The sequence below is a fragment of the Mytilus galloprovincialis genome, chromosome 9 (assembly GCF_965363235.1).
Source record: "Mytilus galloprovincialis chromosome 9, xbMytGall1.hap1.1, whole genome shotgun sequence".
Lineage (NCBI taxonomy): Eukaryota > Metazoa > Mollusca > Bivalvia > Mytilida > Mytilidae > Mytilus > Mytilus galloprovincialis.
Window position 1 is genome coordinate 82,518,273 of NC_134846.1, and position 17,245 is coordinate 82,535,517.

The 17,245-nt window shown below is 34.2% G+C and overlaps 1 protein-coding gene across 4 annotated transcripts in view; it reads right to left on the minus strand.

Annotated features, from left to right (window-relative positions):
- LOC143046140 (putative chitinase 10) overlaps positions 1 to 17,245 on the minus strand; it is a 76,013-nt gene that overhangs the window by 16,117 nt on the left and 42,651 nt on the right. For all 4 annotated transcript variants that reach the window (XM_076219151.1, XM_076219152.1, XM_076219150.1 and 1 more), the window contains exons 6-15: positions 16,208 to 16,331; positions 15,091 to 15,273; positions 14,648 to 14,767; positions 11,332 to 11,815; positions 10,072 to 10,328; positions 9,432 to 9,556; positions 8,966 to 9,089; positions 7,541 to 7,723; positions 3,899 to 4,018; positions 2,464 to 2,914 (exon numbers count right to left, since the gene is read on the minus strand). In XM_076219151.1, the coding sequence (XP_076075266.1) occupies positions 2,464 to 2,914; positions 3,899 to 4,018; positions 7,541 to 7,723; positions 8,966 to 9,089; positions 9,432 to 9,556; positions 10,072 to 10,328; positions 11,332 to 11,815; positions 14,648 to 14,767; positions 15,091 to 15,273; positions 16,208 to 16,331 (2,171 nt within the window). The remainder of the gene's footprint in view (positions 1 to 2,463; positions 2,915 to 3,898; positions 4,019 to 7,540; positions 7,724 to 8,965; positions 9,090 to 9,431; positions 9,557 to 10,071; positions 10,329 to 11,331; positions 11,816 to 14,647; positions 14,768 to 15,090; positions 15,274 to 16,207; positions 16,332 to 17,245) is intronic.

Genomic DNA, 17,245 nt, shown 5'->3' on the forward strand with positions numbered 1-17,245 from the left:
TATACAGAAAATCGCCGACAAATATTGTATAAATTCGAGTAAAATCGTATCTGATTGACAAAAACAACACTGTAAACACATAACAATGGCGGTCGTGAAGACAAAATTTTACAATATCGGATACGATTCCGGAAGCGGATAAGGATAATTCCGGGTTTGGCGATCAATTACTAAATAAATCAAAGCAGGTGAAAAAATAAATCTATGCATGGTAAATGAATATAAACACTAGAAGATATATGTAAAAGAAAGAAAAAGCAGAAAAATATTTTATACAGAAACTCAAAATTACTTTTTGACAAATTTTAATTTAAAATCCAATACAACGTGACAGCTGGGAACAGTATATCTAACAATATACATATTCATGGTCACAGTCTAAATTTTCTTAATCAGTGATAAATGATGCTTATGCATGTGAGATGCTTTTAAAGTGTAAACATATTACTGCAATTTCGAAGGGTTATTTGTTTTTTCTCAATTTTGAAGGGTCAATTAAAGTAGCTGAAAGTGTCTTTCTTTATTTTCACAAATAATGCAACTATATTATATATACCTAAATGTAAGTAAATCATATGATATATAGGTGGCATTCTTTGGGCCACTCTACCCCCTCCTGTTTGAAAACATGGAAACGGTCGAGCTCCCCATCCCTAAACTATATGAGGAGCAGATCCAGGATTTTAGGTTAGGAAGGGCGCAAACTTAAATTTTCGCCGAGCAGAGCGAGGCTAAAAAAAATTTGAGGTAAAATTATCGGAATATTCTTTATTAAGCTGAGAACAACCCATGCTTTGCAAATTTAAGGGGGGTGCAACCATATATATTCATGTTTGTGACAATATGAAAAATCAAATGAAATATAGAAAGAGTCGCTGGGGGGTCACCCCACCCTTCCTGTTTTAGAATTTAAAATGGTCCAGATCCCCACCCCTAAACCATATATATTCATGTATGGGACAATATAACAAATCAGATGAAATATAGGGGAGTCCCTTGGGTCACCCCACCCCTCCTGTTTGAGAATTTGAAACCCGTTGAGATCGCCACCCCTTAACCATATATTCATGAACAATTCAAATGAAAGATAGGGGAGTCCCTGAGGTCACTGTACACCCTCCTGTTTGAGAACTTGGAAATGGTCAAGATCCTTACCCCTACACCATATATACTCATGTATGGGACAATATAACAAATCAAATAAAATATAGGGGAAGTCCCTGTGGTCACCCCAACCCTCCTGTTTGAGAACTTGGAAACGGTTGAGATCCCCACACCAAAACAATATATATTCATGTATGGGCCACCCTACCCCTCCTGTTTGAGAACTTGGAAACCAATGAGATCCCCACCCCTAAACCATATATATTCATGCATGGGACAATATAACAAATAAAATGAAATGTAGGGGAAGTCCCTAGGGTCACCCTATCCCCAGTGGCGGATCCAGAAATTTTCATAAGTGGGGGCCCACTGATTGACCTAAGAGGGGGCCCGCTCCAGTCACGCTTCAGTGATTCCCTATATAAGCAACCAATTTTTTCCCAAAAAGGGGGAGGCGGCCCCCTGCCCCCTAAATCCTCTGCCTACCCCTACCTGTTTGAGAACTTGAAAACCGTTGAGATCTCCACCCCTAAATTATATATATTCATATGTATAGGACAAAATAACAAATCATTTACATTTACTATGGGCAGGTCAGTCACCTTTGATCCCTGTTGTAGTGAAAATTTGTCTGATTCGTGTCTCATAACTTTTGTACTATTGAACAAATACTCAGTTTTCTTTCCAGGGAAACCAGTCCGTTCATACAATTACATGTTCATACTAAGTCAACTTGAACTTCTAGCAGTCAAATAAAACCAAGGTTAACTACCAAGTAGAACAACTGCAATCATTGGGAACTTGTACCACTGCAGACTCACCATAAAAAAATATACATTGATATATGCATTGCTTTTGAAACCTTGATAACATATAAATTATTTGCCTTAATAAATAAATCATTACATAAACATGAATGGACTATATATGAATGTTTAATGTTGAGGCAACATTGCCACAGTTTTCATAATTACGGTTGCCTTGGTTTTTGGTTAACTGCCTTCAGCGCTTATAGCGCTTTGATTCAAACATGTTAGCCTCGGGCATCACTAAAGAGACATTGATTGTCTAAAATCGCACTTGGTGCAGAAATAAAATGGTACCGTTTATATTATTTGGACGCATGAAATTTATTAAGAAATGTTTTCCATTTTTTATCTTCCCGATATTGGTTATATAATAGAAAATAAATATAAAGTTATCAAATCAATAAATTAAACTATTATTTTATTTTAATGCGAGTGGCAATTCACACAATAACAACAAATAAAATTAAAAGTATCTTTTATGAAAATTAATTCAGAATAAGGAATTAGAAACGGTAATATTTCTATCCTTATTGTTTTAAGTATTATTTACCTCCACAACCTCCTGGAATTTTAGTTGTTGGTGCTTGAGTTGGCTGTGAAGTGGTTGGCGCATGAGTTGTCTGGGCAGTCGTTGGTGCTTGAGTCGGCTTGGCAGTTGTTGGTGCTGGAGTTGGCTGGGCAGTTGTTGGTGCTTGTGTTGGCTTAGCAGTGGTTGGCGCCTGAGTTGGCTTGGCAGTTGTTGGTGCCTGAGTTGGTTGGGCAGTGGTTGGTGCTTTAGTTGGCTGCACAGTGGTTGGTGCTAGAGTTGGCTGAGCAGTTGGTGATTGAGTTGGTTCAACAGTGGATGTGGCCTTAGTTGGTTGCACGGTACTATCTGGCAACATGTCTTTAAGTTTAGACATTAGTGGATTAATTCCAAGACCACATGAATTTGTAATATCATCCAAATCAATAGCCCATACCATCGATCCGCCAAGGCCGTTTTGTCGAATATACTCTGCCTATACCAATACAGAAAATGTAAACAAAAACCTAACAAAAACTGTAAGCAAATCTTACATAATAACCCCTTCCTCTACTTCTAAAATCCATGTTGTGCCATGAGGAACATAAATATCTTTCAGATGAAAAATTTAGAGAAACGTCACACAATGCCACACATCCACTTTAAACATTCAATTAATGAAAATTGTGCTGGAATTGCATTTGTAGGATCAAATATTGTCCGCGGGACACTTTTTCACAGTAAATTGTCTTTACGGACATAACGTTTTTATGAAATATCGTCCGAAAGATGTATACTCAACCCTCCCCCTATACTCTAGCCAATGTAGAAAAAACGCATAACAATACGCACAGTGAAACTTACTTCAAAAAAGGTCCGAGTCCGTAGTCAGAATAGGTAACAAAAGAAACTAAACAAAATGACAATGATACATTAATTAACAAAGAACTAGTAGCAGTTGCTGACATACCAGCTCCAGACCTCAAATAAACAGGTTGAAATATTATGTCTTCATCATATAATATCAAGTACAATCCCTCCCGTTAGGGGTATAGTATTATACCATCATAAAATATATGAGAAAAACATAACTTGTATCATGTCAATAACTGGTTTAAGAATAAATGTGTTTATTTCATATGCAAAAACCTTATAAGTGAATCAATATTATAGCCAAAATATGCAATCTTTAATGACCTGACAACAGTATCGTAACTATATCCCCCTTAATAAGTCTGTTTAAAAGTTTGGTTAGCTTTTGAGGTGAATGTCGACAATTTTGTGCTTTGTAAAGAATATTACCATAAAACATTGGATGTGAAATACCTGAACTATCAGTTGTAAATGGTACATATCAGTATTAGTTGACGTCGGCAGTTTTCTGTTCTTGGATCGAGTTGTCTCTTTGACAGATTTCCCATTTTCATTCTCAATTTTATTGATTCAATTACAACTGTATAAAATAAAATATAATATTTACCTTTATTTGAATACTCTCAAGATCGTCATAACCAACCCATTGGTCACCTTTGTATGCATATGGTACTTTCTGTTCGTCGTTCCATACCCTGGTCCAGCCATTTGCTAGATTCTCACAAACCTAATAATATAATGAATATTCTTTAGAATTCATCTATTGTTTTTGCAAGAATATGGAATTTCAGAAGATGAATATCCAAACTACAAAAATGTGAAAGAGATAGTTAAATCAATTTGAAATATTGCTGCAATAAATAACCAACATAATTATATCAAATATAAATCAAATGCTTATTTTAGGAAACGGAGTCAACGCTAAACTCATTGATTGATAAAAACCCACCAATACTATGCAAACTATAACATAACCTGGAATATTAAACGAGATCCAACAGTAGAGGTTGAAATAACACTTGTTATGTTTGAGGGCAATGTATATTTAGATTCAGTACTTATCAACTAAAAAAGGACAAAAATGCAAAGCCAAAGATAATCAATAAAGTTCCATGCTTTGGTAAGAAAAATCCATATGAAGCTTCGGAACATAAAACAAATAAAATCAATTAAAATAGGAGAATAATGTGTAGATAAAGCGTAGTCAATCTCCGTACGACCCAAAAACATCATTCAGATAGAGAAAAAAAAACATTTGTTAAACTTTCATAAAATTATTCATGCATTTCAGGAGCAGTTGCAAATACAAAAATGGAACAGCACGACGAAACAATTAATAAAATTGAGAATGGAAATGGGGAATGTGCCAAAGAGACAACAACCTGACCATAGAAAAAAACAACAGCAGAAGGTCACCAACAGGTCTTCAATGTAGCGAAAAAATCCCGCACCCGGAGGCGTCCTTCAGCTGGCCCCTTAACAAATATATACTAGTTCAGTCATAATGAACGCCATACTAATTTCCAAATTGTACACAAGAAACTAAAATTAAAATAATACAAGACTAACAAAGGCCAGAGGCTCCTGACTTGGGACAGGCGCAAAAATGCGGCGGGGTTAAACATGTTTGTGAGATATCAACCCTCCCCCTATACCTTTAGCCAATGTAGAAAAGTAAACGCATAACAATACGCACATTAAAATTCAGTTCAAGAGAAGTCCGAGTCTGATGTCAGAAGATGTAACCAAAGAAAATAAACAAAATGACAATAATACATAAATAACAACAGACTACTAGCAGTTAACTGACATGCCAGCTCCAGACTTCAATTAAACTGACTGAAAGATTATGATTTCATCATATGAACATCAGGCACAATCCTTCCCATTAGGGGTTTAGTATCATACCATCATAACATTTATGAGAAGAACATAAGCCGTGTCATGCCAACAACTGGTTTTTGAATAAATGTGTTTAGTTCCGATGCAAAGACCCTAAAAGTGAATCAATATTAACGCCAAAATATGCAATCTTTAATGACCTGACAACAGTATCGTAACTATATCCCTTCTTAATTAGTCTATTCAAAGGTTTCGTTAGTTTTTGAGGTGAATACTGACACCTTTGTGCTTTATAAAGAATATTTCCATAAAAAATTGGATGTGAAATACCTGAACGTATAAGAAGTCTGCATGTTGAGCTATATTTACGAATGATGTCCTTATACCGATGATAAAATTTAGTAAATGTTATGACTAGTTTGTGATATCGAAAACCCTGGTGTAATAATTTTTCAGTAATACATAAATTTCTCTCGTTAAAATCTAAAACATTGTTACATACACGAGCGAATCGTACAAGTTGAGATATATAAACACCGTAAGATGGTGACAAGGGAACGTCACCATCTAAAAACGGATAATTAACGATAGGAAATGAAAAATCATCCCTTTTATCATAAATTTTAGTATTCAGCTTTCCATTAGTGATATAGATATCAAGATCGAGAAAAGGGCAGTGGTCATTGTTAGTATTAGCTTTATTTAAAGTAAGTCCAACAGGATAAATTTCTTTAATATACATACTGAAGTCGTCATTATTGAGAGCCAAAATATCATCCAAATATCTAAAAGTATTATTAAATGTGTTTATCAGATGTTGTTTCGATGGGTCTTTGCTTATTTTTGTCATAAATTGTAACTCATAGCAATACAAAAACAGGTCCGCAATAAGTGGTACACAGTTAGTCCCCATTGGAATTCCGATAATCTGACGATATACGGAATCCCCAAAGCGAACAAAAATGTTATCTAGTAAAAATTCAAGGGCATATATAGTATCAAAGCATGTCCAATTGACATAGTTTTTTTTTGTTTATTGCTACTAAAAAATGACCTAAAAGAGTTTGAACATATATATATTCACATTCTGATTTTTTAAATGCCCATTTAATTAGGTGTGTGAATTTTTTCTTAATGAGAATGTGAGGCAATGTGGTATACAGGGTAGAAAAATCAAAACTTTGAACAGATTCAAAATCACCAATATAAGCATGCAATTTATCAAGTACTTCCAACGAGTTCTTGACACTCTAAAAGTAATTAATTCCACTATTTTAGAAGGCCTTATTTGAACAATTTATTATCAGGTTTTTAATGGTACCAAGTGTGCTGGTAAGAAGAATAGACAATTTAGTAGTGGAACAATGGCTTGAAGACGAAATAAATCTATATTTGTAAGGTGTTTTGTGTAGCTTCGGAAGCCAATACATAGTTAGGACTTTCATTGTATTTGGCTCTGCTTGTAAAGCGGTAGCTAACTCCCCATTACTCTCTACCACTCGCCACAGAAAGTGTGGTATAGAATTATGAGTAAGAGAATGATAAGCAAGTAGATATATATATACATGAAATGACCGAAACTACAACAAAGTACAAGACATCAACGTTAGTTTGATCGATCGTATAATGAAATTTCAATTACTTAGATGTTGTTCGGAAACAAAAAAAAACAAGAAGATAAAAAGATTTCCATACAAAATACAGCTAAAAACAGGATACATAATCAAAGTCACATTCCATTTAAATGTTGTAAAATGAGAGGGAGTGCAAAACGTTGTTGAGAAATAACGTACTCCAAAATAAAAATATTTATTGGAACAGTAACCTTGATTACAAAATTAAATATTTGTTTCTTCTTCTCAATTTAACAATTTTTATCTATTTGAAACAAAAAAAAAGATATGACAGTACAATCTGTGACCTATTAGGCTATCAGGCAAGTGATATTCATTCATATTTAACATTGCCATAAAATCGTGAGGTTTGGAATGTCACAAAACTAGTTTTGTTTTTATTAAAATGTCCTGTACCAATTTTAGGAAAATGGCCATTGTTATATTATAGTTCGTTTCTGTGTGTGTTACATTGTAATGTTGTGTTTTTGTTGTGTCTGAGACCTCCTCTTATACTTGATGTGTTTCCCTCAGTTTTAGTTTGTAACCAGGATTCGTTTTTTTCTCAGTCGATTTATGAAATTCGATCATCGGTATATTACTGTTGCCTTTTGATACACTCAGGGATTTTGCCAATAGTTAGAGCAACCTACTGGTAATTATGTATAAGTTACCAATATCATTTGTTGGTCATTCTGTTCTGTGAATCTTTAACAAATGCTGGTAAACTATTTTACATTTCATTTTTTCATATTTCATAGTGCCCCTTTTAATCAGTAATCTTTATCACTTACCTCGTAAAATGACAGAAATCCCGCCTCTCCTGTATATCTTCCTGCTGTACCACCTCCAGAAGCTGGACTTCCTAAAGCATGTGAAGACGAACCCATCTTAAACGACCTTCCATACAATCCCAAACCAAGAATTAATTTTTCCTTTGGAGTTCCACCATTAAGCCAAAGATTTACAGCATAATCCTAAAATATATCAATTGTTCCATGACATACTCTTATATCTTATTGTTTCGAGTGATGATTTTTGAATATTCACCTGGATCAAATATAAAACAAACGAACTGTACACAATCACTCAGTTCTCCAAGACAATGGATTGTTAGAGTAACTGAGTCAGTGAACGTATATCGTATCGTATTGATTGTATTTGTCGAAAATCTTGAAAAATATATTCTCCATAGTTTTGACTTTAATTTTCTTTTCTAATGCATGCTTTCTTTTTTCTTTCAATGTTATTTTAGTTTAACAACCACGGAAAATACAAAAGATAAATACTACGGACATGCTAGCTGAAGCAACAAGAGAAATTACAATAAGAAAGACAACATGTTCTAATCTTCAAGAAAAATCTATTCAAATAAAGACAACAGTAGTATACCGCTGTTCAAAATTCATAAATCGACAGAGAAAAAAAAAACAAATCCGGGTTACAAACTAAAACAGAGGGAAACGTATCAATTATAAGAGAACTACGACACAACAGAGACACAACACCGAAATGTAACACACTCAGAAACGAACTATAATGTAACAATGGCCATTTTCCTGACTTGGTACAGGGCATTTTATGAAAAAATGGTGGGTTGAACCTGGTTTTGTGGCATGCCAAACCTCCTGCTTTAATGACAGTGTTAATTATAACATTAAAATGAGAACATTACACGGCAGAGTTACAATAAATAAACAGATAAATGGGAGAAAATATAGGACAGAGTAACAAACGAATAATAGCCATCAAAAGGTAACAGGTTAAAAAATACATATACAAAACTATGTCCAGATGTAAAAAGTTTGAAATGCATAACAACTACAAAGTTGAAGATCGCCGATGACCAAAAGTTCCAAAAAGTTGTGAGGCCAGGGTTATCCGTCTGGAAAAAAAACATCATTATTATCAAGAATAATACAAACAGTAAATCTTACAAAATGACCTACAATAGGTATACATGATTAAACTGAAGTGGTGACTAGCTGTAGAATAAAAACGAATACATTACAAAATCACAGCCCTGTTAGCCATAGTCAATGCAACGCCCAAACTGACGTCCCATTTAAATTTCTAAAACATGTTCCGAAAATTAAGACCCTTGCAAACAAATGCGATTGGTTGTCATAGTCCTTACCAAGTACAGACAGTTGAACCAGGTTTAATAGAATCAAACTTCTATCTTGTATATGTTACTGAGAAATTATTGATAAACTCACTTGATTTAACTTTTTCTGTTTAGTTGATTCGTCGTTCCTTGCATATAATGGACTGTTATGTCCAAGGAAATTTTCCCAACTTCCATGCAAATCGTATGCCATTAGGTTGATAAAGTCAAGTTCTCTAAAAAAAATCAATTTAAAAACAAAATTAATTGTCCCTTTTACACATATTTTGCGAATACAAAACCTGTTCTAGATCATCTGAATAATATAGAATTTCCCAAATTGCACTTGCTACAGTGCTTTACCAATTGCAACTTTTAAAAAACAAACTCAGACATAAAGCGTAACAAAAGTAGTGTATTCATTGCGAACACCATCTTTTGAGAAACCTACGGTACATTGAAATTAAATTACTTGTTAAATTTACTGAATGAATGAATTTCCTGTTTAAAGACACTACAGGTAATTGAAAAAAATGAAAAACAGCATTAAAGTTATTTTTCAAAGGTATAAAACTTACTTTGAAATATAGCCAATTTCATAAGCAGTTTCAATTGTTCCTTCGCCAGCAGCAACTGCAGCTGTAAGAAGTAAACGAGGTCTACCAATTCTTTTTGCATCATCTTCAAAGGCACTTCTCAAAATCTGAAATTTAATTGTAATGTTTTCTCGTAAAAGATCAAATAGGTCGCTACTAAACAAAGTTTAAATTCAACAAATAAAATCAACAGCCTACAAAGCACATTTTATTTACGTACAAATTGTAATCTCCCTTTTCTCTTCTTCAAATAGTTGTGACTACCAACAGCAATCCAGTAGATAACATGATATGATTATGAACTAAACCAGATGGTTGAGTTTGATTTAAGGTTCTGTGTTAAAAAGTAAAATTCAGTAATAAATCTAACCCTTCTTACAGTGATTATTACTAATTATTACGGTCTATCAGTCTTTATGTTTACTATGAAATAATATATGCGCACCGGTTAAGTTACTTATGTCAAATAAAAAGCTTTAAACGCAGTTTAAACTTACCAGGGATAATTCCATGATATCTGCATTTGGGTCGAGCATGTAACCAGGATACTACGACCAGTTCGTACCAATTCTAGAATTCACTAGATAAATACATTTTTTTTAAATGAAGGTAGAAATTTTACCTTGCAAAGCTGTGTAAATCTATGTTTATCTTCAGGAGGACTTCCTCTGTTTGCTGGGTACTCCCAATCAAGGTCAAGGCCATCAAAGTTAATATTCCTCAGGTATTTAATGGCATTAGCCGCAAATGTTTCCATATCTTGGGTATTGTCTACTAGGGCTGTAAACGGTGCCGATCCATGAGTCCATCCTCCAATAGCTAGTAATATCTTCAAGTCGGGATTCTTCATCTTCAGGTTGGCGGTCTCTTCATATTTACCTGATGAGAATTAAATTGTTAATATTTTGCATTTTTGATATCGACTTACTGAACTTAATATGTATTCCACCCTATGCTGGTGTTGGGTATGGATGCCATTAACACTACTCTTTCTATGACGACGTTTTAAAAGACAACATAGTTGTTACTAACAAGTAAACATATCTTTCTGTCCAAATATGACACCTTCTATCCAGGCTACTCAAATTTGCAAGGAATTTTCAGAGTGCATACACAGTTGAACAAACCTATGTAATATGTTGTATAGCCAGTCAAGGTCGTGTAAAACTCCCATTATCATATGTTCAGTATCCTGCAATCGGTCAAATGGGAACCACATCTACATCTTAGATAAAGTCACCTATGCGGTTTCTAATTTAATGATTTAAAGGAATGAATTGTTGAACCAATTTCAATTACCTTATCATAAAAACGCAAGCTTACCAACCAATAGACTTTTGGAAGTCAAATTACTTCATTAATTAAATCTATCATCTAATATATCCAGTAAATAAAAGAAATAATTTAATCATGTCCTTTTTTCTTTTCAAGCAAATTCTACAAAAAAGACAAAACTTGAAAACAATCTTTGAAATATGTTTTATTTATGTACAATTTGTTCATCTATGCTATGTTTAATGTCTCCAAACCTATTATCATTTAAACTTTCTTATGTTTTCAAGATTAAACACCAATATTGATAATAAGCTTGAATTCCTACTGCCGAAAACTGTGGTTAAAATAACACTTCATTCATTCCGTGCGTTCAACATATCTACGGCACTTTTCATCATTCGGAAATTTCAAACCCAGAGGAAAGCAAAGAATGTGGATGTCCTAAGCACATAAAGATCTATATGACTAGAAAACTTCGAAAATAGCCATATTCTGACATCTTAGCCACGCTTAACTATTAAACATATTTAATCCAGTTCAAAGCTACGCCTTCTGTGCATTAAATACGTTATTTACGTAAAATGCGTGCAAAATAAAAAAAACTTACCAACCGACCAGTCTGTAGATTTATCATTCCATTCATAAGGTTGTATGGTATTGCCTACAACTTTCCCAAAAGAGTAGATAATATGAGTGCACAGGGAAGGATCGATGTCGGCTGGGAAGAACTTGTATGGTGCTGTTCTATACTGGGCCCAGTTTGTATGGTAACACACTCGTTTATAACTGTTAGCATCTGGTCCGACAGTGTTTGGTGACTGTGTTGGCTGAATCGTAGATATTGCCTTAGTTGGTTTAGCAGTAGAAGGTGACTCAGTTGGTTTAGCAGTAGAAGGTGACTCAGTTGGTTTAGACGAAGATGGTGCTTGTGTTTGAGGATTTCCTGTTGGAGCTACAGAATCAGTAGGTAGAAGTTTCTTGAGTTTAGACATAAGGGGATTAATGCCGAATCCGCATGAGTTGGTAAAATCATCTAAATCCATTGCCCATACCATAGAACCTCCAAGTTTTTTATTTTTTACATATTCTGCCTGTAATCATATAATAAAACTAGAGGCTCTAAAGAGCATGTGTCGCTCACCTTGGTCTTGTGCATATTAAACAATGGACATGGATAAATTCATGACATAATTGTGTTTTGGTGATAGTGATGTGTTTGTAGATCTTACTTTACTGAACATTCTTGTTGCTACAAATATCTCTGTCTATAAAGAACTTGGCCCAGTAATTACAGTGGAAAATATTTTCTACAAATTTACAAAAATTTATGAAAAATGTTAAAAATTAACTATAAAGGGCAATAACTCCTTAAGGGGTCAATTGACTATTTTGGTCATGTAAACTTATTTGTAGATCTTATTTTGCTGAACGTTATTGCTGTTACAGTTTATCTCTATCTATAATAATATTCAAGATAATAACAAAAAACGGCAAAATTTCCTTAAAATTACCAATTCAGGACAGTAACCTAACAACGGGTTGTCCGATCCATGTGAAAACATCAGGGCAGATAGATCTTGACCTGATAAACAATTAAACCCTGTCAGATTTTCTCTTAATGCTTCGGTTTTTGAGTTATAAGCCAAAAACTGCATTTTACCCCTATGTTCTATTATTAGCCGTGGCAGCCATTTTGGTTGATTGGCCAGGTCACGCCACACATTTTTAAAACAAATTACCCCAATGATGATTGTGGCAAAGCTTAGTTTAATTTGGCCCAGTAGTTTCAGAGAAGAAGATTTTTGTAAAAGATTACTAAGATTTACGAAAAAATGGTTAAAAATTGACTATAAAGGGCATTAACTCCTTCAGGGGTCAACTGACCATTTTGATCATGCTGACTTATTCGTAAATCTTACTTTGCTGAACATTATTGCTGTTTACCGTTTATCTCTATCTATAATAATATTCAAGATAATAACCAAAAACAGCAAAATTTCCTTAAAATTACCAATTCAGGGGCAGCAACCCAACAACAGGTTGTCCGATTCATCTGAAAATTTTAGGACAGGTAGATCTTGACCTGATAAACACTTTTACTGCATGTCAGATTTGCTCTAAATGCTTTGGTTTTTGAGTTATAAGCCAAAAACTGCATTTTACCCCTATGTTCTATTTTTAGCCATGGTGGCCATCTTGGTTGGTTGACCGGGTCACGCCACACATTTTTTGAACTAGATACCCCAAAGATGATTGTGGCCAAGTTTGGATTAATTTGGCCCAGTAGTTTCAGAGGAGAAGATTTTTGTAAAAGATTATTAAGATTTACGAAAAATGGTTAAAAATTGACTATAAAGGTCAATAACTCCTAAAGGGGTCAACTGACCATTTTGGTCATGTTGACTTATTTGTAAATCTTACTTTGCTGAACATTATTGCTGTTTACAGTTTATCTCTATCTATAATAATATTCAAGATAATAGCCAAAAACAGCAAAAATTCCCCAAAATTACCAGTTCAGGGGCAGCAACCCAATAACGGGTTGTCGGATTCATCTGAAAATTTGAGGGCAGATAGATCTTGACCTGATAAACAATTTTACCCCACATCAGATTTGCTCTAAATGCTTTGGTTTTTGAGTTATAAGCCAAAAACTGCATTTTACCCCTATGTTCTATTTTTAGCCATGGCGGCCATCTTGGTTGGTTGGCCGGGTCACGCCACACATTTTTTAAACTAGATACCCCAATGATGATTGTGGCCAAGTTTGGTTTAATTTGGCCCAGTAGTTTCAGAGGAGAAGATTTTTGTAAAAGTTAACGACGACGGACGACGACGGACGACGACGGACGACGGACGACGACGACGACGACGGACGCCGGACGCCAAGTGATGGGAAAAGCTCACTTGGCCCTTCGGGCCAGGTGAGCTAAAAAGTACATGATAACAACTGTTTCACATTTCAATTCTTCAATCTGAAGATATTACTGTCCGGCAAAGGGTTAAAGTTAGTTATAATTGAATTGTAACGGTTCATCTTCTCTATTAACACTCCTTATTTTGTTCTATCTGTTCAATTTGTACTATCATTATCAACTGGCAGATTTCTAAACTATGTTTAAAGAAATGGTAATATCACAAAAATACCAAATTCCGAGAAAAATTTAAGGCGGAAATTCTCGAATTAAATGGCAAAATCAAAAGCTTTAATACATCAAACTAGGTAGTCAATATCATAAATGCAACTTAAAGCAGAAAATATACCTACAAATTCAAATACGTTTATACTGGCACTCCTACAACTCAAGACTATGCAACAGCAGCGAAAGAGGTAGTATGTGCCAATCAGTAAGTTGCAATGCATGCTCCATGCCAAATGTAGGACATAATATGACAGTTGTGGTCACATTTCCTCAATAAATTGATCAATCCTCTGTAAGTCCTGGAATCCTCACAAATCAGTTTTGTAATGACTCATAATGATCCTACACACATGAACGTCTAAACATCGACAGTCAAATTCGATGAAATTTAATTATTCGATTGAACATATAAATTAAGTTTAAAACATAATTTACCTATTTTACTTCCTCAAATAATTAAATCGCTGAGCTATATATAAAGCCAATTATATCGATCCAGTAATAGAGAAAGGGAATTTCTAAAAGTCTTTTACAATGTTAGTATATACTTTTGTTATAAAATATTTTTCGCCCCTCTTTTATACAATTATCCCAGTCCTACTTCTTATCGTCGGAAGGTACGACTCATCCACATTGGGTGATCGCTAGTTTTTTCCAAATGTATAAATAACCATGTCCGATCGGAATTGGGACGTTAAATCCGATTCCTCGTTTACAGACAAAATTAGCTCACGTGAATTTTACATGAAACTCACATGATAATTTACAAACTTAGCCTACCTTGACTGTTATACTCTGCAGATCGTCATATCCAACCCACTGGTCACCCTTGTAGGCGTATGGTACTTTCTGTTCATCATTCCATACTCTACTCCATCCGTTTGCTAGATTATGGCACACCTTTAAATTGTTCAAAAAAGATAATTATAGATTAAACTTTCCATCCTCATCATAGAATAACAATTTTGTACTTTTCGTCTTCAAATGAATTATTAGTGACGCTTGAAAAAAAAAATCATAAATGCTATAAGTAACTCCTATATAATAAAGAATGACTAACGATTGTCTTTTCTAGTAATATGTTTCGAGATTAAAACTTCCGATACAAAGATGAATCATCTAACTTAATTTTAGGAAATTTTGCATGTAACTGCACATCGGAAAATCATATATGTAATATGTTTATATTGCCTATGTCGTGCCTTATTCATTATTGAACTTACCTCATAAAATGACAGAAATCCCGCCTCTCGGGTATATCTGCCTGCTGCACCGCCTCCAGATGCTGGACTTCCTAAAGCATGTGAAGACGAACCCATCTTAAACGACCTTCCATACAATCCCAAACCAAGAATTAGTTTCTCCTTTGGGGTGCCACCATTCAGCCAAAGGTTTATGGCATAGTCCTTAAAAGGTTCATTAAAATGATACTATGGAAATTTTATATATGATAAATTTAAAATCGTAAAAAAATAGTTGAGATGCTGTAATGATAGCCAATTCGGGATTGCGTTCAACGCATGTACGTGTAACGTGAACCTTCTTATTGAAAGCATCGGTTAAATATATTTTGAAATAGCAAACGTCTGATTGACAATATATTATTATATTATTTCAGAACGGTGGTTTGAAAAACAAAAACAAAAATACATAAATCTAAGTTTTCTGATGTTCATTAACAGTATCCTTGATTTCAAGTTCACCAGGATACCGTCACGGCGACTTGGTAAAACATAAAACAAAACAACAACCCAAAAGTATAGAACGAGTTGGAACCTTTGAACCTCATCACAATATGTAATACAGTAACCACAGGTAGTATGACTGCATGATATGATGGACTAAGAAAAGACGGCTCTTCAGAAGAAAAAAGAAGTATAAATTACAGATGTGCATTTTACGTCGCATGATAGTATTGTATTTGCCAAAAGATAAAGACAAACCAATATGCAGTGTTAAAAAAAAAACCACCAAAGATACCAGGCTTAAAATTTCGTACGCCAGACGGGCGTTTCGTCTACAAAAGACTGTCACAGTCTATCTGGTTAAATTGTCTAGAGTGTAAAACACAGGCACTTTTCAATGAAACAAAAATACCTTAATGTTCTTGGTAAAGCATTCGTGCCAACTACAAATGTTTAGTGTGCAGAAGAAGGTTGTTTGACTTGAAACATACATATCAGTCAATGTGATGCAGCAATTTTGTTATGTGCGAAAAAGTCGTCCAGATGAAAAAGAAGATAGAAAGGCAAATAAATATAAAATTATAAACTAACGGTCGGTATTTAATCTATTTCATTTGAGGATTATTCTGATAAACAGCTATAATGATATTCGTACCTGATTCAATGTTTTTTGTTCTGTTGACTCGTCACTTCGTGCATACAGTGGACTGTTATGACCAAGAAAATTTTCCCAGCTTCCATGTAAATCATATGCCATCAAGTTGATGAAGTCAAGCTCCCTTTACAAATGAAAACATTTTAGTGGGGTTAAAACATATATATATATATGTCCCTTGAAGAGCGAAAATATTTATTTGGTATAAATCTTTATCATAGAACATTATTTGGATAGATATAGGAAGATGTGGTGTGAGTCCCAATGAGACAACTCTCCATCCAAATAACAATTTTGAAAAAGTAAACCATTATCGGTCAATGTACCCTGTCATATGGTATTTTGAACCCCATGGTAAATTGACCCCGGGGTCAAAATACCGCTATGGTAAATTGAACCCCCCCTGTATGGAAAATTGAACCCCCATGGTAAATTGAACCTCCCTGTTTTTTTCATCCTAGATGAATATTAGAACATTTTACATTATTCTAAAGCTTATCATAGATTAAAAAATCATTCATACAAGAAGGGGAGGTACATTTTCCATGCTCAATTAAAAGAAATATCTTTGCTTGGTATAAGTGCTCTGAAGTCTTTACCAACAAAATGTCATTCAAAATACTTATTGACACATTATAACTAGACCATATGTAGCTTGAATGCTTTAATTATTTGTAATTATAACATATGTATATATATATATATATAAGGGTAGTTTTGATTTTCCATGGTAAAAAAAGGGGGAGGGGGTCAAAATACCATGGCAAAGTAAAATTAAAAAAAATATCTTTTCCTGGAAGTTAAATACATACAAACTACTTATTTGTGTATTCGAACTACATAAAAGAGTTCGAATTGCCAGAATTTCTGAAATTAAAGGCCTAGAGTAGGGGGTTCAATATACCGCAGGAGGGTCAAAATACCATGGCAAAGTAAAATTTTCAAAATATCTTTTCCATCAAAGTTAATACATACAAACTACTTGTGTGTGTATATTAACTACAAATAGGGGCTAAAATTGCCAGATTTTTTTGAATT